The sequence below is a fragment of the Benincasa hispida genome, chromosome 6, assembly GCF_009727055.1.
Source record: "Benincasa hispida cultivar B227 chromosome 6, ASM972705v1, whole genome shotgun sequence".
In the NCBI taxonomy this organism is placed as follows: domain Eukaryota; kingdom Viridiplantae; phylum Streptophyta; class Magnoliopsida; order Cucurbitales; family Cucurbitaceae; genus Benincasa; species Benincasa hispida.
Genome location: NC_052354.1, coordinates 49,900,276 through 49,925,541, shown reverse-complemented (window position 1 = coordinate 49,925,541; position 25,266 = coordinate 49,900,276). Strand labels below are relative to the sequence as shown.

The 25,266-nt window shown below is 38.9% G+C and overlaps 1 protein-coding gene across 1 annotated transcript; it reads left to right on the top strand.

Annotated features, from left to right (window-relative positions):
- Nucleotides 1-442: 442 nt before the first annotated feature.
- Nucleotides 443-25,266, top strand: LOC120079935 (mediator of RNA polymerase II transcription subunit 14). The gene is made up of 8 exons (XM_039034398.1): nt 443-831; nt 15,375-16,439; nt 17,179-17,276; nt 18,342-18,516; nt 18,653-19,670; nt 19,800-20,806; nt 21,734-22,818; nt 23,890-25,266. Exons 1-8 carry the CDS (start codon nt 619-621, stop codon nt 24,692-24,694), a joined length of 5,466 nt encoding a protein of 1,821 aa, XP_038890326.1. The 5' UTR covers nt 443-618; the 3' UTR covers nt 24,695-25,266.

The window sequence follows — 25,266 nt, the reverse complement described above, 5'->3', positions numbered from 1 at the left end:
GAAAAAAATTCATATCATCATTTTAGCCAGTCAACTCTACTTGAAGACCCTTAAGACACTAAAATCAAACTTTGAAACAAATTAAAATCTCAAATTTTAAATCATGAGACCAAAGTTTATCATTCTTATAAGGTTAAAAATCAAATAGAAATCGATTTCAAATTTAAAGAGCCAACGTATTAGCTTAACTTCAAAACTAAAAAACAAATAAGAACTCGATCAAGAGTAAAATAAAAGAGAAACTCCGAAATAAATATAATTCAACTGACATTAAAATTATACTATCCACGACGGGAGGCATGTGTTTTTTTTTAAAAAAAAACTTAGAAACCACCAAAACGTTGACTAATGAAATGCCACGTGGACATAAATCACCAGTTGAAAGGAGGCGGCCTCCAAAATCGTAAATCATAAAAAGAAAAAAGAAAATATATATAGAAAACCAATCTGGAACGAGAAATCTTTTTTTTTTCTTCCCCTTTCTCTCTCTCTGCCGATAAACTGTGTATTCCCAACTCATCGTCTTCCTCAAATTCCCTTCTCCGAAACCCTAGCTTCCCATGATTTTCACATTATAGATCTCCCACTTCCTCCTTGGGTCACATAATTGCCCTAATCATGGCGGCCGAGCTAGGCCAACAAACGGTCGAGTTCTCTGCCCTGGTTTCCCGTGCTGCTGAGGACTCTTTCCTCTCCCTCAAAGAACTTGTTGACAAGTCCAAATCCTCCGACCAATCCGATTCCGATAAGAAGGTTAATATCCTCAAGTATGTCTTCAAGACCCAGCAGAGGATACTCCGCCTTTATGCCCTTGCCAAGTGGTGTCAACAGGTTGGTTGCTTGCTTTCCCTCTGTCTTCTTTTACTTCGAATTTTTAAATTATTGTCTTCCCAATTCTCTATGCTCGCGACTTACTTCGAAATTGAGTATACTGTGATTTTTTCTTCGCCATGAATATGGAAGACTGGGTACTTCTTTAGCTGTTTGTGTCTCATGGAGGTAGTAATGCTAGGTGAGGTCGTTGGGAATTAGACTTACCACATTCAGGAGGTTATTCTTCTTAAAATTGACTTTGAAATGCTCATGATCATGTTGATTAAGCTTTGGGGAATGAAGACAGGGTTAGGTATAACTGTATGAGTGGAAGGTATGTGTTGAACTTTTCCAAGATTCACAATCTTCTCTATCTTTTTTTTGGTTCGAGCCAAGGAGGAGGCTTTTCTCTGTGCCGTCTAGGAAAGGAACCACGTTTCTCTGTTATGGTTTATCTTCGTTGCCCAAGCAGAATGATCGATAGAGGGGTGGAAAAAGGGTATTTTGAAGGTTGTTAGTAGGGAGGGTGTTCACTTCATATAACTACCGTCTGCGGGCGACATCATGGTTAACGAGGAGTCTTTTTATAATCCTCAGAAGGCTTTCGATGCCCTTGAGGAATTATCTTGTTGGGGTAGCCTGTGGCGATCAAACCAACAATATCAAGATTCGAGATGAGTGGGCTTTGGCTAGTTTGTTTACATTGGTTTATTTAAGTTGATAAGAAACCATTCCATTCACCTAGGATCATGGAGAAAGAGGAAGATTGGCTTTCTCTAATTAGCTAAAGAGTTTACAAGAAAGCCCCAGTTGACAGACAACAAAAGGATTATAATTACCACCTTTAAAAAATGCCTACGGGAAAGTTGAATCATTTGCATTGTGCTTACAATCTATACGAAAATACCAATCAACCCAAGGGCATCCACAGCTAGTACTTAACGAGTAGAATGAGATCACACTGCTTGAACCTCTAGACAAATTTTCTACCCCCCCAAAAAAAAAAAAAAAAAAGAAAAAAAGAAAAAAAAAGAAAAAGAAAAAGAAAAATCCTCTAGACTCCCTTGAGCCAACTTCCAAATAATGCAATGTGAACGTTGAGATGCCTCATATTGGAAATCAAACTGGAAAGATTGCCCATTCTTGAATTTCATTTTCCATGATATTTCTTCTGAAGTTTATCCTCCATTTCCACCAACCATCCGTTTTTTGGAAAAAAATGAGGAATGTTGAATCCAAAAATGATCAAACCTAAGTTGGATGCCTCTTCGAACTTCTCATTTCTGGAAAAATCTGGAAGTGTTCTGGAGTATCTCTACACCCTTTAGAAACCATATAATTCTAAAGTTCACATGCCAGGAAAAAACAACTGTCCAGACGAGAGTAGATGTTGACTATTGACTTCCTATGTTCAATGCTGATTTTTCTAAAATAAGAACTGATGCCTATAAGTTGTGGACTTTGATTGTTTTTGTTTTGCTTTGTTTTTTGTTTTTGGTAAGAAACTGAGCTTTTATTGGGGAAAAAATGAAAGAATATACAAGGGCATTAAAAAAAGTCCAATAGATGGGAGTCCTGGAACTAACAACAAAAGAACTATAATTCAACAACGTCAAACCGAGATCATTTTTTAGAAAAAGAAACATTTCATTGATTGATGAAATAAGGGAAAACCCCAACACCTAGAGGTGATTAGAAGAAAGCTCTCCAATTGGAAATTAAATAAGACACGCTATAATGAGTAAAAGGATACTTGGATTTGCACCCAATTAATGCTGAAGATAGAACGAAATCCATAAAACAATCAAAAGAATATTTGAAATGACGTACATTGTACTCACCCCAAAGCAGCCAAAAGAAAGCTCGCAAAACAGTGAACCAAATTGTCCTTTTAGTATAACCAAAAGGATGACTCACTAAAAAGGAAGCAAGATCATAAATGAAATTAGGACACGACATGTACCGACCAAAAGCCTCCAAAATAATACGCTAGAAGCGAGTTGCAAAAGAACAATAAAAAAATAGGTGAGCTAGAGGTTCAACATGTTATCGACACATGGGGCACCAAGAAGGGGAAAGATGCATATTAGAGATGTCCAATTTCCCCACGGGGACGGGGATTCCCCCATTAGGCGGGAATGGGGGAGGTAGTGGGGAAAAAAAATTCCCCGCGAGCTAAACGGGGACGGGGAACGCATTCCCCGTCCCTACCCCCGCCCCCGCCTCTGCCCTGTTACCTGTCCCTGCCCCTTAGCTTCTACATATTTATTTAGTATAATTATCTAATGTTATACTATTATTATTATTATATAAATATTACATTTAAATTTCAAATTTGATTATTTATTGAGAAAGATAATGAAAATGTTTAAATTGAATTATTTAAATTTAGATTGTATATGTGAATAATTTGATTTATATTTATTTCTTTCTACTAAAAAAATTAATTAGTTTTTTTAGGCCAAAATTTTAGTAATTTATCTTTAAATTCAAATTGTCATGTAAAACTAACCATAATAAACAATTTAGTGATAAAGTTAATTATTTAATTAAAATTTGTTCACATTAGTGATTTAAATTAATTGGTTTTTTACAAAAAAAAAGGTAACGGGGGAAAATTCCCCGCGGGGAACCTGATCCCAGCCAATTTCCCACGAGGAATCCCCGCCTCGATCCCCGTGGGGAATTTCACGGGGATGGGGAATGAAATGGGGAGCGGGGACGGGGATGGGGAATGGCATCCCCGGCCTCGTCCCGCCTCGTGGACATCTCTAATGCATATAATGCATTCGTCGTTGTAACCTATCAACCATATTAATAGCTTCAAGTCTCAGCTCTCAAAGGAAAATTTTAATTTTCTTTGGATAATGATCTTTTGGAATAACAAAATAAAAATCCTTCAAAAGAGGATCGACCATACCCACTGAATCCGTTATGAGAGATTTAGCAATGAAAATCGAAGAGCAATCAAGAGGCCAGGACCAAGTATTAGGAGAAAGATGAATTCTGATTGATGACAAAAGATGAGATATCCTTGTTGGTTGGGATAAAATTCTCTCTCCTCTCAGTCACGGCGGTTTGGGGATTACTAATCTTAAGCAGAGGAATGAAGCTCTCCTTGCCAAAGGGATTTGAAGATATAGGGTGGAAAAACGTGCTCTGTGGAGAAGGGTCATCACATCCAAATTTGGCTCTACTAAATGTGATAACAAAGCTGGTTCCCATTTGTTGTCCACTGCCAAAGGTCCACATGTTGCAGTGGACATTAGGCAATGGGTGTTTTGTTTCTTTTTGGTACGATTCTTGGGTGAGCCCCATCCCCTTGCACACGACCTTTGCCAACTTATTTGCTCTCGCCCTTGCTAAGGAGACTTTGGTATTCGATTCATGGAAAGAGGTTGAGGGGTGTTGGGACCTCAACCTCCGTAGGAACCTCAACGAGCTGGAAATATGTGAATGGGCTGATTTATTGCGTGTTAACCAATATCCAACCTCAACAAATGACAAATGTTTAGGGAAGCATGAATCATCTAGGATCTTCTCCACCAAATCCTTGATTGCTCTCGAGCACAAGATCAATACTAATGTTTTTGCTTGCCTTTCCAAATCTATATGGTCTGACCTTTACCCTAAAAAGATTAAATTCTTTTGTGTGAGCTTTCCATAAGGCTGTTCATACTTATGACAAGCTTCAACGCTGATTGTCCTTTTTGGTGGTTTCCTCCGGTTGGTGCACACTTTGCAAGAACGACAATGAGACTCAAAGCCACCTTTGCATTTTCTGCCCTTTTCTAAACAGATTTTGGAACCACTTTCTCTATGCTTTTAATTGGAATGTGGTCTTTCCATCAGATGTCACCAATTTTCTATCTCTATTACTTGAGGGACATCCTTTTAAAGGGAGAAAGAGCCTCCTTTGGATGCAACTCATAAGAGTCTTCTTGTGGTCGGTGTGGATTGAACGAAATAGCCGTCTTTTCAACGACAAAGCTCAACAATTCAAATTTTTTTAGAGCATGTTATTTTCATCGCTCTTGGTGTAAATTGTCGAAGCTATTCCATTCATATAGTTTTGATTCTCTTTTGACCAATTGGAAATGTCTTTTGTAACTCCTTTGGCTCGGGGCTTCTTTCCCCTTCCCTTTTGTAATTTCACACATCAATGAAATTGTTTCTTATTAAAAAAAAAAAACACAAAAGATGAGATAAAGTAGCCCATTCAGAAATCTCCAAATCATTAAGATGACGACGAAGACGCAAATCCCAAGCATTCGAATCAGCAATCCACACATCTGACACACTATCATTAGGATTGAGAGCAAGATGGTAAAGACGAGGGAAAATAGAAAAATTGACCACTATACCGAGATTATAATCACAAAAAAACCTAGTGACGGGCGCCCGCAAGGAACCTTAAACATCACCACCTTTCGAACCTCGTTACACCACCTCTTTACCCTCTTTAAAAATTCGATTATTTCTTTTGAGCCAAATTATGCATATAATGTTAGAGAAACTAGCATGCACAAAACTTGGCCCTTCTCTAGAAAAGGCGAACATAGAAGCACCTCCTCCATCATACCATGACTTTTCTAATCTAAACATAAGCCAAATGAACTCATCCTTTGATTCCAAAGTGAACGAGCAAATTGAGAACCCCATAACAAGTGATGGAGGTCACTTTCCTAACGCCTACAAAGAATGCAACATTTTAGGTATTACACAAAGGAAGTGTGTCGGTAAACACAATCCATAATGTTGACTATCCCATATAAAATTTGTCACACAAATTCTTTTAGCTTTCTAGGGATGCTAACCTTCCAAAGAGGAGAAAGCCAAGGTGGCTTGGGGTAGGGAAAGGATAAAAGTAATAATAAAAATAAAAAGATATAAAATAATAAATGATGACTATTATTTTAATCTTCGTTGTAATTGTTGTGTTGCATCAACGGGATATCTTTGGTGCAAATGACATGAAGATTGATCTTATTTATTTATCTTGTGTTATCTCTCTTTTTTTTTTTTTTTTTTTTTTTGAAACGAAAACGTAACTTTTCATTAATATAATGAAGGAGGCTAATGCTCAAAATACAATGCGACATAATGATCATAGAGGACATACTAAAAGTAGGGTCAGTGGGTGCACCTGGCCATCTCAACGGTTGACACAACCTTAGCACTCATCATTTCGAATGCAAAATATATCCAGAGAACAAAAGGTAATACATCATAGAGTTCTATGGCAATACATTAGTAAAATGTGAATGTAAATTAAGTTGGAGAAATGAAAACATTCCAATTGAGACATATGTCTTGGATTGAATAATGAGCAAAAAGTTTGGATTGTGAACCCCAAGAAGAAGCAAGGAGTCGAGTAGAACCAAAGCGATCCGACCACTCAATCGACTTGTCGTGAGAGACCCGGGGGTAGTGTTTTCAAAGCGCAAGGCGCACCTTAAGGCGACAAGTCTCCCAATTGCCTCAAGGCGAGAGGCGATAAAAGGGCGTAGCCCGAGTTAAGCAAGGTGCATCTTAATAAAATAATAAATAAATATTATCTAAAACTATAATAGGTAAAATATAAGAGTATTTAATTTTCAAAATACAAAAAATATCAATCAAGCTATTTTATATTTAAATAAAAATTAATTTTTGTGATAATTACAAAAAAAAGCATATGTAATTTAGAAAACAAATAGTTCTATGAGAGTGAGTTTATGCAATTAAATTGAATATGTTTATAATGTTATTTGTTTAGTAGTTGGCTTTTCTTCTTAAATGGAAAATGATACTAGCAAGATACTGATTAGAAAAGAGAACTAAACGCCATCTGGCAGTCATGGAAAGTGGACGAGAGAAATAGATGGCCATCTGGCATTCATGGAGGAGATATACTACATGCAACATGCAACCAACTCTCTTTATTGAAAAATGAAGGCGTGCATTTTCATAACTAGACTTTTCTTCTTCTTTTTCTTCTTTTATCTTCCTTGACACATCCTATTTTTCTTCTTGTATGGTAATTTTTCACTTTTCTACCTTTTCTTCCACTTTTACTTCTTCTCCTCTTCTGTATCTTCTTTCTTGTTCTTCTTCTTCATTTTTTTATCTTTCTAATCATCTAACTCTTCTAGTCTTTATATAATTGTTGAAAAAAGAGGAAGAAAAGAACCCAAGATTTACGTGGAAAATCCTAGATCAGGGAGAAAAAACCACGATAGAGACTGATTTTTATTATTAATTCTGATACACAATAATACAAGAGAATAGGCCAAATAAATAGACTAGGAGAAGCCTTAGGGTACAAATAATTACTAAACTACCCCTAAGGTAACAAGCTGATTTTCGACACTCCCCCTCAAGTTGGGGCGTAAATATCATTAAGGCCCAACTTGCTGACACATTAGTCAAAATTTTATCTCAGTAACCCCTTTTGTGAGCACATCTGCAATTTGCTGATTTGAGGGAACATAAGGGATGCGTATACTTTCGTTGTCAAGTCTTTCCTTGATGAAGTGCCGGTCGATCTCAACGTGTTTTGTTTTGTCATGCTGAACAGGATTATTTGCAATACTTATTGTTGCCTTGTTGTCACAAAACAGTTTCATTGGGAGCTCATTGTCTTGATGAAGATCTGACAACACTTTCATCAACCAGATTTCTTCACATATCCCTAAACTCATGGCCCGATACTCAGCTTCCGCACTATTTCTGGCCACAACTCCCTGTTTCTTGCTCCTCCAGGTCACTAGATTACCCCAAACAAATGTGCAATACCCAGATGTTGATTTTCTATCAACAATAGACCCTGCCCAACCAGAATCAGTGTAGGCTTCCATGCAGCGTTTATCAGACTTCTTGAACATTAACCCCTTACCTGGTGTACCTTTCAAATATCATAGGATGCGTTCAACGGCTGTCATGTGTTCCTCATAAGGAGCCTGCATAAATTAACTGACAACACTCACTGCATAGGAAATATCAGGTCTCGTATGAGATAAGTATATCAATTTCCCAACTAACCGCTGATACCTTTCTTTATTGATCGGGACACTGTTACTGGTATTGCTGAGCTTTGAATTATATTCAACTGGGGTGTCAGCAGGTTTGCACCCAGTCATTCCTGTTTCCGTTAGAAGATCAATCGTGTATTTCCGTTGGGACACTGAGATCCCGTCCCTTGACCGGGCTACTTCCATTCCGAGAAAGTATCTTAACTTCCCAAGGTCTTTAATTTCAAACTCTTTGGCCATCTTTGCTTTGAGTTTCACAATTTCATCATTATCATCACCGGAGAGCACAATATCGTCAACATACACAATGAGAATGGAAACCTTCCCTGAAGTTGACCTTTTTGTAAATAGTGTGTGGTCTGACTGCCCTTGGTTATACCCTTGTCTTTTGACAAAGGTGGCAAATCTGTCAAACCAGGCTCTCGGAGATTGTTTCAACCCATATCGCGACTTTCTCAGTCTGCAGACTCGCTGTTTGAACTGATCTCCAAATCCGGGGGAGGATTCATGTAGACTTCCTCCTCAAGTTCTCCATTGAGAAAGGCATTCTTTACATCCAGTTGATGCAAAGGCCAATCTCTGTTAGCTGCAACTGATAGCAAAACTCGAATAGTATTAAGTTTAGCTACGGGAGAGAATGTCTCGGAGTAATCTACCCCAAAGGTTTGGGTAAACCCTTTGGCAACTAGCCTGGCCTTGTACTGATCAACAGTCCTGTCTGACTTGTACTTTATAGTGAAAACCCATTTGCATCCAACTGTTTTGTGCCCTTTGGGTAGGATCACCTGGTCCCATGTTCCATTTTTCTCAAGAACCCTCATCTCCTCCATAACAACAGCCTTCCAAATTTCAGTTTTCATTGCTTCCTGTATGTTACTCGGTATCACCCCTGTATCTAAACTGGTGGTAAACGCCCTAAATTCAGGTGACAAGTTACTGTAGGTCATGTAACTATGCATAGGGTACTTTGTACATGACCAAATACCTTTCCTCAGGGCTATTGGAAGATCAAGAGAAGCATCATGCTCCTTCAGTATGTCAGAATTTCAACTGTGATCACTCATCTCCTCTGCTCGGGTTTCATCTTCAGACATCACCTTTTCACCATTATCTCTAGTATCACTCACATTTTCTAGAGCTGTGTCCGAATCATTATTTTCGTAGTCTTCCCATCCGCTATAGTGATGCTTTCAGCACCCTTTTCTCCTTTTTCCTCTCTACATTCGTTAGTCTAAGCACAAGTATCAATCTCATTAGTTTCAGGAATACACGTACCTGATGTCGGGTTTGACTCATGGACCGGAGTCGAAGGTGCAACAGGTGACGTTACTTCCTTCCTGAGATTCTTCCTATAGTATGTTATCCATGGGACTTGATTGGTAGGGAAGATAGGACCGACATGTTCGGGAATGGGAGATGACTCCAAGGGAACTGTATAAGTGGACCAATTAGGCTCTTCACTAGATATCTCCCCCTGAAGATGGCTAACAGGGAAGAAAGGTTGATCCTCAAGGAAGGTGATATCCATGGAAACAAAATATTTGCGAGAGGATGGGTGGTAACATTTATACCCACGTTGATGAAGTGGATACCCAACAAACACGCATTTTTGAGCACGGGGGTAAATTTCGTGCGGTTTGGACCATGGGAGTGAACAAAAGCAACACAGCCAAAGACTCGAAGTGGTACATCGGAGATTAAACGAGTAGTGGGGTAGGACTCTTTCAAACAGTCTAATGGATTTTGAAAGTTGAGGACTCGGGAAGACATTCGGTTGATTAAGTGAGCATCATTAAGGATGACATCACCCCATAGGTAAGACGGGAGTGATGTGGATAGCATTAAGGACCTGGCAATTTCCACCAAATGACGATTTTTTCTTTCGGCTACCCCGTTTTGCTGGGGAGTGTAGGCACACGAACTTTGGTGGACAATCCCTTTGGATGCAAGGAATTCCTGGAAGGAAGTGTTAAAGAATTCNACACGAACTTTGGTGGACAATCCCTTTGGATGCAAGGAATTCCTGGAAGGAAGTGTTAAAGAATTCCCGCCCATTGTCACTTCTCAAAATACCAATCCTGGCACTAAACTGGGTTTCCACAGTAGCATAGAATTGCTGGAATACAGATAACACTTCGGATTTATCAGTGAGAAGAAATACCCAAGTAAGCCGAGTGTGGTCATCTATAAAGGTGACAAACTAGCGTTTCCCTGTGGAGGTAGTGGTTGGTGAGGGATCCCAAACATCACTGTGGACTAAGGTGAAGGATTTGGATGGTTTATAGGGTTGGGAATGGAAGGAGACACGACTCTGTTTGGCACGAATACACACGTCACAATTTAAAGAAAACATATTAACATTGCGAAATAAATGCGGAAATAAGAATTTCATGTATTGAAAATTTGGATGTCCTAAGCGGTAATGCCATAACAGAAAATCATTCTCAGAATTAGAAAAATTTTAAAGAGACAAGGCTAGTCCTATAATCATTCCTAGAGGAAGCATCATCAGTCAGGAAGTAGAGTCCCCTATCGTGCCGGACAGTGCCAATCATCGTCCCCGAGCTCAGATCCTAAAATAGAACAGAGTCGGGTGAAAAAACTGCCTGATAATTTAGATCTTTTGTAATCTTACTGATGGATAACAAATTATATGAAATTTTAGGAACATGCAAAACATCTCGCAAAACCAAACCCTTAAATGGAGATAAATGTCCTTTTCCTGCAACAGATGCGAACGACCCATCTACAATCCTAATTTGTTCATTACTGGCACTTAGACAATATGAGAGGAACTGATCAAAGGTACCAGTAAGATGATCTGTCGCCCCTGAGTCAACAATCCAAGGTTTTTTCCCATTAATACTAATAAGACCAACAGACTGTATATTACCTGACTGGGCGATGGCACTGACTCCAATTGTACTTAGGCTGGTCATACTATCTGTTGAGGATTACTGAGGATTCTCATTTACCGAGTCACTCACAAGGGCACGTCCAGATGTTGATTTGTCATGTGACTGACGACGTTTACAGTTTGGGGGTCGTCCGTGCAGCTTCCAACACTGGTCCTTTGCATGCCACGACTTTTTACAATGCTCACAGACAGGAGTAGGTCTTTTATCGCCGTTAGTATTGGAGGTCTTAGTAGCAAAAGCTGCAGCATCAGTAGAGGTAATGATAGGGTTATTCATTGCAGTTGATCTATCTTCCTCCAGACGTATTTCTGAGCATACTTCTATGAGAGAGGGAGTAGGGCGTTGCTCCAGAATCCGACTCCGAACGGCATCAAACTTCGAATTTAGACCGGCCAGGAAGTCATAGACACGATCTGCTTCTTCAATTTTTGTGTACTGTGCTCCGTCATGAGCACATTTCCAGATTGTCTCCCTACAAAGATCCATCTCCTGCCACAAAAGAGTCATTTTATTAAAATAGGACGTTACGTCCATAGTGCCTTGCTTACATACATGTGCCTGTTTTCGTAACGTATAGAGCCGGGATGCATTCTGCCTTTGTGAATAAAGATGTTGAACAACATCCCAAATATCCTTGGCAGTTGCAGCATAGAGTAACGGTCTGCCAATCTGGGGTTCCATACTATTAATCAAAACGGATCTCAACAACGAGTCTTCTCCTTTCCAGATCTGCTCCTGAGGGTCTCCTTGAACGGGCTTAGGTATCTCTCCAGTCAAGTATCCAAACTTATGACGTCCTTCCAAGGCCATTCTGATGGATTGAGACTAGGAAAAGTAGTTTTGGGCATTCAATTTCTCTCCAGTAATAAACCCTGCAGTATTTCCCATAGATCAAGACAAGATATTTGTAGTGGGTAAAATAGGGAAAGAATTTATCGGGTTTTTAGGGTAAACTGGTATGTTGGCCGAAAAATCAGGTTGAGAGTTTGTCCCAAGAACCGTCCCGAAATCTGCAATCTGCTGTTGTAGATGGGCAAAACGCCGTTGGAGATCACTTGTAGACCCCCGGCAAGGCTAATCTGCAAATCCGACCGCTGGTGCCATCGACCCTCTTGGGCAGAAGACCGACGCATAAGGACTTACTGGCTTCTCCTGGAATGGTTGGACCACAATTGCTGTCCGGAAACACGTCGAATCTGACCGCTGATAAGAAGTTGCGATCGGCAAGATCTGCTCCGGCTGGCTCGTCGCACCGGCAGGGTCGACCGATGAAGAGGTGCGGCTGGGGTTGAGGTGAGGCTGGAAGCACTGCGATCTGGTCGGTGGGGGACCGAGCGGCTGAGGAAGGACCACTTCGAGCGGCTGCGATCTGTTGAACGGCTCGAGTGGTTGCGATCTGTCGAACGGCTAGAGAACACCGGGATCGAGTGGCTGGAATGGATCGAGCGACTGGGCTGTCTGCTGTTCGGCTGGGGAAGAACGGCTGGAACTTGGCCGATTAGGGTTTGGGTCTGAAACAAATTTAATTATTTTGGGCAGTGCGGCTTGGAGGTATTGTTCCACGGCTTCCCGAACGGCTTTGGTGATATCGGCTTCCCGACTAGTTCCAATGAAGGTTGCTGATGGAGAATTTGGTCTATTTTCATCCATGATGGCTAGGGTTTCGTCGCCATGCTCTGATACCATGTTGAAAAAAGAGGAAGAAAAGAATCCAAGATTTACGTGGAAAACCCTAGATCAGGGAGAAAAAACCACGATAGAGACTGATTTTTATTATTAATTCTGATACACAAAAATACAAGAGAATAGGCCAAATAAATAGACTAGGGGAAGCCCTAGGGTACAAACAATTACTAAACTACCCCTAGGGTTACAAGCTGATTTTCGACAATAATCAATCTTCTTCTCGTGATTTTTCATTTCTCACTTGTTACAAAAAATTTGAATGAAAAAATGAAGAGAAAGGAAGACAGGCGCTCACCTTCATGTATGATGAAGGCGCAACAAGGCGACAAAAGGCAACCAGGCGAGCGCATGGTTGAAGGTGCTCGCCCTATTTCTCTTCAAGGTGCAATGGCTCAAGGTCGCCTCACCTCTCGCCTTAGGCGCGGGTCGCCTCGAAAACACTGCCCGTGGGTCGCGTTCAAACTAAATTTTTGACAATAAGGCCTTGATTGCGACCATAATATTTGAGCTTTAGGTGATAGTGAAGGACCTCTCAACACTAGGAAACATTATCTCGGAATGAAGGCCCAAAAACCTAAAGTGCATTAAAGTATGCGAAGAGCAACTTCCACCAACATTTACTAGAGAAGGGGCATTCAAAAAACAGATGGTGCAAGTCTTCACCATTGGCTAAGCAAAAAGAACAAATAGATGGAGATCAATAATGAGCTTGAAACTTGTGTTGCATTGTGGATGAACAGTTGAGGGAGCCGAACATCATAATCCAAATAAGAATGTTAATTCTTTTTGGACTCTTGGATTTCCACGGGGCTTGGAAGATTTCTTTATCAAGTGGAGATGATGCATTCAAATATCTTGATAAAGACTTAACTGTGAACTTACTAGAGGATTCCAAGGACCAACGCCTTAAATTGGGGGATAAAGAGTCATTGGCCTTCTAAATTCCATAGCAGCTACTGGCATTCTGATATTTCCTCATCTTTTAGTTGTCTTCTATGCAATAAGTTCCATGAAGTCGTCACCGAATCCCAATGGTCATTGATGCTGCCATTTGGTGCAGAAGCAATTCGGAAAAGATGAGAGAAGGTCAGCTTAAAAGGCTGGTCTGAGCACCATGGGTCAAGCCAAAAGTAGATGTTTTTTCCGGTCCCTATCTTGAAGACTGCAAGAGATTCAAAACGACTCCAAATCTTGAAATATTAATCCATGGGCTGCGTAAACTCATATCAAGCTTCCTAGAAGTGTGCCACTGATGTGGATCAACTCCATGTATGCTCTTCACAATTTTACACCAAAATGCATAGGTTCTTTCAAAAACCTCCAGCTACATTTGAATAACAAGGCTAAGTTTCTATTTTTCAGACTGCGATTCCTATCCCTCCTTGCAGAGCTTTTGCGGCTACCTCCCATCTCACAAGGTGGTTCATCTTAGAACCTTTCTGTCTTTCCCAGAAGAAATTACTCATTATCCTTTCTAATTTTGCTGCTGCTGTATTTGGCATTTGAAAAATGGACATGTAGTGTGTGGGAAGATTTGCCAAAACTGCATTGCAAAGGGTTAACTGGCCTCCTCTGGACAGATTGTATCTCTTCCATCTGTCAAGTTTCAGGTGCACCTTGTCTAGTATTGGTTGCCAAAAAGAGTGTTTTTTTGGGTAACCACCTAGTGGCAGCCCCAAGTATGCGAAAGGCAAAGTTCCAGCCTTGCAATTAATTCGAGAAGCTGTTGATGGCAGAGTGTTTTCATCAATGTTTACCCCATACAATGCCCACTTCTCCCAGTTCACTTTCTGCCCGAACACCATTAAAAAAAGCTGATTGTTTTTGTAAGATTATCCAACATAGATTGGTCATGCTTGCAAAATAAGAGTGTACCATCCGCTAATTGTAATATCGAAAGATGATCCTTTTCTTTTCCTATCAAGAATCCTTCAAACAATCCATTCTCATGAATTTGTGAAATAAGGGTACTTAAGACTTTACTAATTATGAGAAATTAGAAGGTTGATAAAGGATCACCTTGGTGGGTTCCTCTCTACATGGTCAAAGGCCTTTTCCATGTCTAGTTTCAGAATCCAACCCTTCTGTTTCTCTGCATGATAATCCCCGACTGCTTCTTCGGCAATTAGCATTGGGTCTAAGGTCTTCCTCCTATACAGGCACTTTGGGTATCTGCAATTAAGGATGGCATGACTCTTTCTAATCTTTCAGCAAGTATTTTAGTGATTGTTTTGTAAGAAGATGCAGTGAGACTTATTGGTCTAAAGTCTTTGACCGACAAAGACTCCTCTTTCTTAGGAACGAGGCAAATGAAATTCTCATTGATACAAGCATTCAGCTTCCCAGTTAAATGGAATTCATTGAACATTTTCTGGAAAATGTTGTGTTATTTCACATAACCTTTCCTCTCACTTTATACACACGTGTGCACGTGCACACGCACACATGTAGTAGTATTTGTATTTGACTTGACTTGGGAGAAACAAGAGGATCCTGGATAGTGGTAGTATTTTTTTCTGTTCAACTGAGCCCCTTCCCAAGGGCTACTGTGTCCAGTTTTTAAGGGTTTCCTCGTTTTTATTTTTATTGATATTGCATATTAGGGGTGTTTACTTGGGATTAGCTCCAGATATTTGGCCCTTACGTTTTGTATGGTCATGCTTTTATTTCTTCCTTCTTCTTAATAAGGTGGTTCTTACAAAAAGATAAAGAAAAGATCAATTTACACCGTTGTGAGGTGGAGCAGTTATGTTCCCTAAAGAATTGTATGTATAACGTCGACATGGGTTGATCCTCTTGGCCTTTTACATTTTGATATTTCCCTTTTTCACCTTGATCAATTGTATGTTAAATTTCAATGTTGATAATATGGATAATGGATGCATTTCTCGTCATTCTTAAATCATATTTTCTCTTGTTTTACTCTCTACCTCCTGGCTTGCAGGTTCCTTTGATTCAATACTGTCAACAACTTGCATCGACTTTGTCGAGTCATGATTCTTGTTTTACACAAGCTGCAGATTCTTTATTCTTCATGCATGAGGGGCTACAGCAAGCTCGTGCACCTATTTATGATGTTCCATCTGCTACTGAAATTCTTCTTACGGGAACCTATGAGCGTCTGCCTAAATGTGTAGAAGATATCAGTATTCAGGGAACACTGACCGAAGACCAACAAAAGAATGCATTAAAAAAGTTGGAGATATTAGTACGGTCTAAGTTACTGGAAGTTTCGCTTCCGAAAGAAATTTCCGAAGTAAAGGTCACTGATGGTACAGCACTGCTTCGTGTAGATGGGGAATTTAAGGTTTTAGTTACTCTTGGCTACAGAGGACACTTATCCTTGTGGAGAATACTGCATTTGGAGCTGCTAGTTGGAGAGAGAAGGGGACCTGTGAAACTGGAAGAAGTGCACCGTCATGCTCTTGGAGATGATTTGGAACGCAGAATGGCTGCAGCTGAACATCCATTCACTACATTATATTCAATTTTGCATGAACTTTGCATCTCGCTTGTTATGGACACTGTCTTAAAGCAAGTACATTCTCTTAGACAAGGAAGATGGAGAGATGCTATTCGGTTTGATGTCATATCTGATGGTATTACTGGTGGTTCCACACAATTGAACCATGATGGAGAATCGGACTTATCTGGTCTTCGAACCCCAGGGTTGAAAATCATGTATTGGTTGGATTTTGATAAAAACACTGGCAGTTCTGATCCAGGATCATGTCCTTTCATAAAAATTGAACCTGGACCAGATATGCAGATAAAGTGTATCCACAGTACATTCGTCATAGATCCGTTAACCAACAAGGAAGCAGAATTTTCTCTTGATCAAAGTTGCATTGATGTTGAAAAGTTGCTGTTGAGAGCTATATGTTGTAACAAATATACGCGGCTTCTTGAAATTCAAAAAGAATTGAAGAAAAATATTCAAATTTGTCGAACGGCAGATGATGTTGTTCTTCAGCACCAAGTTGACGAGCCTGATGTTGACCATAAAAAGGTTGTGTGTTTATGATGATTCATTTTCTTCATACTCCCATAAAATTTACTGTGGCTAGGGCAGGAAATATTGAAAAATAAAGTTGATGATCTGTCTAGTCTAGTTACTACTCTCTTCCCCCACTGATTTATACATGAAGGGTCATTTGTTTTGAATACTACTCCCATCCCACATCCCAACCATCTGTATGGGATGGTATTTACTATTTTGTATCTTTGTGGCTTTTGGGCTCAGGACTAGTGATCATTCGATGAAAAATTTAATTTGTTAAAGTGAAAATTTACAGGTTTGAGGAAGAAATGGTGAAGGGTTTGCATTCGGTTGTGTATAGGAGTTTATGTTTCTGGTTCCCGTTTTTTTACCATTGTCAGAATTTTTGTATGGTTTTCTTTTTCCTTCCCATCTTTCATTGAAGCATAGTCTCCAGAGAAACATGATTTCTTGATTGTTGGCAAAATAAATTGCTTCATGAGACTTTCATTTTGTGGTATCATTTTGTCCCCTATAATTTCCGGATCCTTTATTTTATTCTGTTATTTTGCAAGTGAATGGTTTGGGTATCTGCAAATCATGGTTATTTGCAATTAGGGGAGTGGGTATGCTTTCCATTCTTTATTCTCTTTCCCGTCGAGGTAGGACGTTGTTATTCATTTATTTTTGCCACATTAGTAACATACAATGACACTAACTAGAGTTCCATTTTCTTTACTTTTGTTATAACGTCTACTATTCTTTGCAGAAGAATAAAGTTCATGACCCCACTGCATATGAGGGAGAAGAAATATTGCGGGTGCGTGCTTATGGCTCATCATTTTTCACCCTTGGAATAAATACAAGGTACCGTTCTTGAGATGATATTAGGAAAAAGAATAGTTACTACACTATTTGGAAAAAGAATGGTTACTACACTATATTTGCTGTCGGATGGGTTTTCAATTATTTATGACTAAAACTTCACGTCAAGCCAACTTCAAGTAAATTGAGTATGGTAAAGCAAACTTAACTAATGATCCATATGATCATTTGATAAATATTAACTGTGAAATTTAAAATTAAATCTATACAATTTATCCTTCTTTAAAATAAAAAACAAGAAGGTACAAAATGCTAGAATTTGAACTTTTCCATCAATTAGAGTTATTTCCCATGTATCCGTGCTTATATTTTTGACAAATTCTAAAAATTCTCTTTATAATTATTTTTATGAATTGCATTTCCTTAAATTTTATTGTTTGTTTTTAATGGAATTAATGCTACAGTGCTTTAAAAAAAAAAAAAAAAAAAAGAATTCATGCTACATTCAACATATCTCAGTGCTAAATAAAAGTTGCATGGATTGAGGATAGATGTAGATTTACAATGGAACGGGTAGAACTGATGGTAAATGGAAATTTGTTTGACAATTGGGGTTATTCAATGTGAAGATGTCAATTGTATTTTCATATCATTTTTAATCTATACAATTTAAGGATTATACAACTATGATTTCATATTTTATTTAACATTCTTTCTATGTTGATGGTTATGACAATCAATATAGTTAAAGTAGTGAAAGAGATTTTTTTTTTTTTTTTTTTTTTGGTTTCTTTATAGAACTTCTTTTCTATGAATACGGTTATGATTTTATAAATTTGTTTCATTTTATTAATTGGTTGTTGACATTGTTTGAGAATTTGATTAACATTAAATGAATAGTACCATATTATTTATGGGAATGAAACCTAAGTTCGAGTGCTAACTAATTTTCGAGAGAAAAATTATAAATGTCAATTAAATGTTGCAAAGTGGGAAATGCAAGTGATCATCATAAAAACATAATAGTCCAAAAAATGTTTCAGTTGATTTATTTTATCATAGATATATTTGAGCTTCTTTGTCTCATACCTATGATTTTGTTTGTAGGAATGGTCGTTTTCTTCTCCAGTCTTCACACAATAAACTTGCAACCGCATCACTGACAGAGTATGAAGAAGCTTTAAATCAAGGAAGTATGAATGCAGCTGATGTTTTTATAAGATTGAGAAGCCGAAGTATTCTGCATTTGTTTGCATCTATTAGTAGGTTTTTGGGCCTTGAGGTATGGTTGCGTATCTTATATTTTTGTAAAGAAGGAAATGACGTGATACATTGTGATTGCTATTCTTTGTTTATTCTAATTGTATATCAAACATGGGTTTTATATTAAATAAAAATCTAATACTAAATGTTTGCAGGTATATGAAAATGGGTTTTCTGCGGTTCGATTGCCAAAGAACATTTCAAATGGTTCAACCATGTTGCTGATGGGATTTCCAGATTGTGGGAATTCATACTTCTTGTTAATGCAGCTTGACAAGGATTTCAAACCCCAGTTTAAATTGCTGGAGACAAAACCAGATTCTTCTGGTAAAGCCCATCGTCTCAGTGATCTAAACAATGTGATACGCATGAAGAAAATTGACATTGATCAGGCTCAGATACTTGAAGATGAGCTGAACTTAAGTCTGCTTGACTGGGAAAGGCTATTTCCCTCTCTGCCAAGTTCTGTCAGTAATCAAACTTCCGAAAATGGTCTTCTTCCTGATGTTAGCATTGATGGTGCTCTGCAGATTGCTGGATATATTCCGTCCAGTTTCTCATCTGTTGTTGATGAAGTGTTTGAGTTGGAGAAGGGGCCTCCCCCTGTACCTGCTTTTTCTGTTTCAAATCTGTCTCAATCTTTCAATTCATCTGCACCTCATTATAGTTCTCTCTCTAATATTCATAATGTGAAGGGAGTTCCTTCTCCCAAGTGGGAAGTGAGTATGCAGCCATCCCAGGGTAATAATGTTGCAAAACTTTCAAATATCCCTTCCCACAGCAATGGTTCCTTGTATTCAACTAGCAATTCAAAGGGTCCAGTGCATTCCACATCCCTGGGTTCTATTTCTTCTGGTCCTGTTAGGGGTGCTACTACAAGACGACTTTCAAATTCAAAATCTGAACAGGATTTAACTTCCCTTAGATACCCAAATCCTGCTGAGGTTGGTTCTTATACTGCATTGGATGATGATCATATAAGTATGCCGAATGATACGTCAAAGGATGGGGTGTATGCAAATAGGTCTTCCCGGCTATTGTCTCCATCTCAACATGGTGGCTCTCGAATTTCTGCAAGTATAAAACCTAATGGATCCAGAAGTTCACCAACTGCAGCTCCAACAGGGTCTTTAAGGCCTTCTGGATCTTGCTCGTCTGTTTCAACTCCCGTATGTAAGATACTTACTCTAAGTTTCTATGTTATTGGTTGACTGCGTGTAATTTAACAATTGAAGCACTGAACTTATAAAAAAAAGGGATAGATGTTTTACTTTCACTAACTTGAGAGATGTAATTTTTCAGCCCAGAATCAAGATTCTTGCTCTAGTCCCTTCTATGAAAGTGGTTTAAAAAATGATAGTTCTCGGAAGCGTACTGCTTCAGATATGCTGAACTTAATTCCTTCACTTAAAGGTATTGATGCATATAATGGAGTTTCTAAGAGAAGGAAGGTTTCAGAATCACCTAGATTTAGCAAACACTCATCACAGTTGCTTATTTCAAAAGAAATGGTTTCCAAAACTGAATACAGTTATGGTAACCTTATTGCTGAAGCTAACAAAGGCAGTGCACCTTCGAGTACATATGTCTCTGCTCTGCTTCATGTAATCAGGCACTGTTCACTATGTATCAAACATGCCAGGCTTACTAGCCAGATGGATGCACTGGATATTCCATATGTTGAAGAAGTTGGTTTAAGAAATGCATCAACAAATATATGGTTTCGACTTCCATTTGCCAGAGATGATTCATGGCAACACATATGCTTGAGACTTGGAAGGCCTGGAACCATGTGTTGGGATGTCAAGATACATGATCAGCACTTCAGAGATTTGTGGGAGCTTCAGAAGAAAAGCTGTACGGCTCCATGGGGTCCTGATGTTCGAATAGCAAATACATCCGACAAAGACTCTCACATTCGTTACGATCCCGAAGGTGTTGTTCTCAGTTATCAATCAGTAGAGGCAGATAGCATAGACAAGCTAGTGGCAGATATACGAAGGCTTTCCAATGCAAGAATGTTTGCCATTGGGATGCGTAAACTGCTTGGGGTTGGAACAGATGAGAGGCTAGAAGAAAGTAGTATGACCTCAGATGTAAAGACACTAGTTATGAAAGGTGCACCCGACACTGTGGATAAGTTATCTGAACAGATGAGGAGGGCATTTAGAATTGAGGCAGTTGGGTTGATGAGCTTGTGGTTTAGTTTTGGTTCTGGCGTGCTGGCACGATTTGTCGTAGAGTGGGAATCAGGTAAAGAGGGTTGCACTATGCACGTTTCACCTGATCAACTTTGGCCTCATACAAAGGTTTGTTTAATGCCCCTTATTGTTATTTATTTTATCATAGTGTAATTTTTTTTCATTCTCCGTTTAGGATGTCGTTCATTGTTTACAAAACAAATGAAAAGCATTCCTCAAACATTTGGCCATCTAAGAAGATATTAATAAAGTTTCCTACTAATCTAGTTTTAAATTTCCTTGATTGTTTCTGTTTTAATTAGTATTTTGTTTCTGGCTGTGGATAACGAGAGTATTATAATTTTTTTCCTTTTTATTTATTTTCTTCTTCTTCGTCTATTTATTTATTATTATTATTTTTGCCTAAAGATGGGAAACAATGTATTGCTTCCCAGGCAAAATAAAAAATCGAAAAATCAAAATTTAAAAAAAAAAAATCACAAAATTTAAAGAATTTTCATTTTCAAAATGCTCCAACAGATTTAAATCCATCATGAATTTGAATACTGATGATATGTGCCTTGGCCATGTTTTCTCAAATCACTAGGACATGAGTTCAAAGTTTAGGCGAAGGACTTGCGGGTAATGAATGGGAAGATCGAAAAGTTGGAAGAAGAAAAGATTTTTTGGTTAGACGTATGGAATTAGCTAAGCATTTTATTCGAATAAATATAGAACCCGAATGGATGGTTTTATGTCTATTACCTGTTCTTCCTCCCTAGCTGAGACCGATCATTCAAATAGATGGAGTTTACTTCCCATCTTTAGGCAAAATAAAAAGTCAAAAAATCAAAAATTAAAAAATAATAAAATCACAAATTAATTTTCATTTTCATAATGCTCCAAAAGATTTAAATCCATCATACATTCGAATACTGATGATATGTGCCGTGGCCATGTTTTCTCAAGTCATTAGGACATGATTTCAAAGTTTTGCTTAGATATATTCTGTTTTCATAAATATGTTTATGTGCTTATATTTTCTGCTGTGTACAGTTTTTAGAAGATTTTATAAATGGAGCTGAAGTTGCATCACTTTTGGATTGCATTCGTCTCACTGCTGGACCACTACATGCTCTTGCAGCAGCAACCCGACCTGCTCGAGCTGGTCCTGTTTCGACACTTCCTGGCATAGCTGCAGCTCTTTCTTCCCTTCCAAAACATGGAGGATACACACCTACCCAGGGTGTTTTACCTAGCAGTTCAGCCACGAACACTGGCCAAATTACCAATGGCCCAGTTGGTAACGCTGTTTCTGCAAATGTTTCTGGCCCTCTTGCAAATCATAGCCTTCATGGGGCTGCAATGTTAGCTGCTGCTGCTGGCCGTGGTGGGCCTGGCATTGCTCCTAGTTCCTTGTTGCCAATAGATGTTTCTGTTGTGTTGCGTGGTCCGTATTGGATAAGAATAATATATCGAAAACAATTTGCAGTTGATATGCGCTGCTTTGCAGGAGATCAGGTATGGTTGCAACCAGCAACGCCTGCCAAGGTCAACCCTTCAGTTGGAGGGTCATTACCATGCCCACAGTTCCGGCCATTTATTATGGAGCATGTTGCCCAAGAATTAAATGGTGTAGAGCCAAACTTCCCAGGTGTTCAACAAACTGTTGGATTGTCAGCTCCAAACAATCAGAATCCAAATTCAAGTTCACAGATGACTGCTGCAAATGGAAATAGACTTAGTCTTCCTGGTTCTCCTGCATTGACTAGGGCAGGAAATCAGGTGGCTAATATAAATCGTGTGGGAAGTGCTCTGTCTGGATCTTCAAATTTGGCTTCTGTGGGCTCAGGATTGCCATTACGGAGATCACCAGGAACAGGTGTCCCTGCACACGTGAGAGGTGAACTGAATACAGCTATTATTGGACTTGGGGATGATGGGGGGTATGGAGGAGGTTGGGTTCCTCTTCTTGCTCTTAAGAAAGTTTTGAGAGGTATTCTCAAATACCTTGGAGTTCTTTGGCTGTTTGCTCAGCTTCCAGATCTTCTGAAAGAGATCCTAGGTTCAATTTTGAGGGACAACGAAGGTGCATTGCTGAATTTGGATCCTGAGCAGCCTGCCTTACGTTTCTTTGTGGGGTAAGTGTGTTACAGTTTTTAATCTTATTTGTTTGGTTTTGCTATTGTTGTGAGGAAAGTTACCAATCTTATTCACTTGCATCATCTGTTTATATTTCTTATTTGACTTCATTATTAGTGGTATATATTTGAAACAAGCTGTGAATTATGACATGGAAATCTCATTTTCCCCCTTTTTGCCATTGACATCACAAAACTAGATGTTGTGTTGTGTGTGTGTTTTTTTTTTTTTTGGTACATGTGATTTTCTACGTGTTGGATTTAGCCATCCACAACAAAACGTGTAGGGGAAAATTCCTTTTGGGACACAGAGTCTTTTGTTGAAACCCACACTTGTGGGTGCCAACTTGATGATGGAAAGGAGACGATGGAAGTTGGCTTTTATTAGAGAAATTCGACCCTCCACTCTTCAAATCTGTCCATGTGGAAGGTCTCTTGTAATTCAGTTTTCCCCCACTTTTGTAAATTTCATATATCAATGAAATCGTTTTTCTATTAATACAAAAACAACCACCAAAAAAAAAAAAAAAAAAAAAAAAAAAAAAGAAACAAACAAACAAAATCCTTCCATGTAGAAGAAGCAAGATTTCATTGTCAACAACTATTTTCTCCCACCAATCATTTTTCACATTTTCTTCTATATTTCTTCAAAGGTTTTTTAAACATAATTTCTTTTCAAACAAATTCCCCCAAAACGGTGGCCTTAATCTTATTTATCCATAGCAATTTTGCTTTTCTTTTGAACTGTCCTCCAAAAAGCTGATTCGATTCTTCTTTACTTTTGCACAAAAACCCGAGAAATTCTGAATTTCTCCCAGACTTTCTGCTAAAGATGCAATGATGAAGACATGTTCATTACTTTCAACATGTGTTGTGCCACAGAACTTTGTTTTTATGCCACTTTCTGAAGGAATTTGCAACTTGTGTTGTATGTTACAACGTGAATACGAGGGAGTTGAACCATTGAACATTGGGGCATGACTTAATTTTGAATTTCCAATAATTTCAAAGCCGGTCTGTTTAGTCTACATTTTGAGTCATTCATTTCATCCCATTACATATTTTATGTAGGGGATATGTATTTGCTGTAAGCGTTCATAGAGTCCAACTGCTTCTCCAAGTGCTTAGTGTGAAGCGTTTCCATCATCAACAGCAACAACAGCAGCAGCAAAACTCCACTACAGCACAAGAGGAATTGACACAGTCAGAAATTGGTGAAATATGTGATTATTTTAGCCGTCGTGTTGCATCAGAGCCGTATGATGCTTCTCGTGTTGCATCCTTCATTACTCTCCTCACCTTGCCAATATCAGTTTTAAGGGAATTTTTGAAATTGATAGCATGGAAAAAGGGAGTGGCTCAGGCTCAGGGTGGAGATATTGCTCCGGCCCAAAAACCCCGCATTGAATTGTGTCTTGAGAATCATTCTGGGTTGAGTATAGATGAAAACTCTGAAAGATCCACATCCAAAAGCAATATCCATTATGATAGGCAACACAACTCTGTTGATTTCGCCCTGACAGTTGTACTCGATCCTGCTCATATACCTCACATGAATGCAGCAGGTGGCGCTGCCTGGTTGCCCTATTGTGTCTCAGTTAAGTTGAGATATTCCTTTGGTGAAAGCCCTGTTGTCTCTTTTCTTGGTATGGAAGGAAGCCATGGGGGCCGAGCATGCTGGTTACGCATTGATGACTGGGAAAAATGTAAACAGAGGGTGGCTCGAACTGTTGAGGTGAGTGGAAGTTCAACCGGAGATGTTAGCCAAGGAAGGTTGAGAATTGTAGCAGATAGTGTCCAGAGGACATTACATATGTGCCTTCAAGGATTGAGAGAGGGCAGTGAAATAACTGCAATTACCGGTTCAACGTCGTGATGAGGATTGTACACGGCTCTCATTTGTAACTTTGTTCAATATCGATGAATTGGTACGCACAATTTTGCACATTGCCTGTGCCTTCTCCATTTATGAGTCCTGATATCTTCAATTGGAGAATCGTGCAAGGACGGAGAAAAGAAGTTTATGGCAGGTTTGATGATTAAATTGTGGGATAAAAGTTGGAGGGTCTTGTAACATTAGACTTCACTGGAGTTCTGGCAACATATCTGGGGCAAGTTTTGGTCTAATTAGCTGATTTAGAATTTCAGATTGATAGGTGCTGCAAGTTTGAATTGGATCCAGATAATAGTCATGATATTAGGGTTTATAATATGCTTTAATCTCAGCCTATTGTAACATTGGGAAATCATTTTTTTGGCTCTGATTTTGTAAATATCACACTAATCAGGCAACTACTTTGTAAATTTATTCTGTTACACTTGTACACCTCCATAGCCACTTTGCCTCAGCGGTTTCAGTCCAACCTTAGAAGATAGGTTCATCCATGTTATAGAAAGTACTCAATTTTTTAATCTAATATCAAAGTTGTGCAAGATCCCATTACTTCC

What these genes read in the sequence shown, in the direction of transcription:
- LOC120079935 (XM_039034398.1), top strand. Translation starts at nt 619, where the DNA reads ATGGCGGCCGAGCTAGGCCAACAAACGGTCGAGTTCTCTGCCCTGGTT. An exon ending in TTGCCAAGTGGTGTCAACAG is followed by an intron (nt 832 to 15,374) that starts GTTGGTTGCTTG and finishes CCTGGCTTGCAG; the next exon opens with GTTCCTTTGATTCAATACTG. An exon ending in GCCTTACGTTTCTTTGTGGG is followed by an intron (nt 22,819 to 23,889) that starts GTAAGTGTGTTA and finishes TATTTTATGTAG; the next exon opens with GGGATATGTATTTGCTGTAA.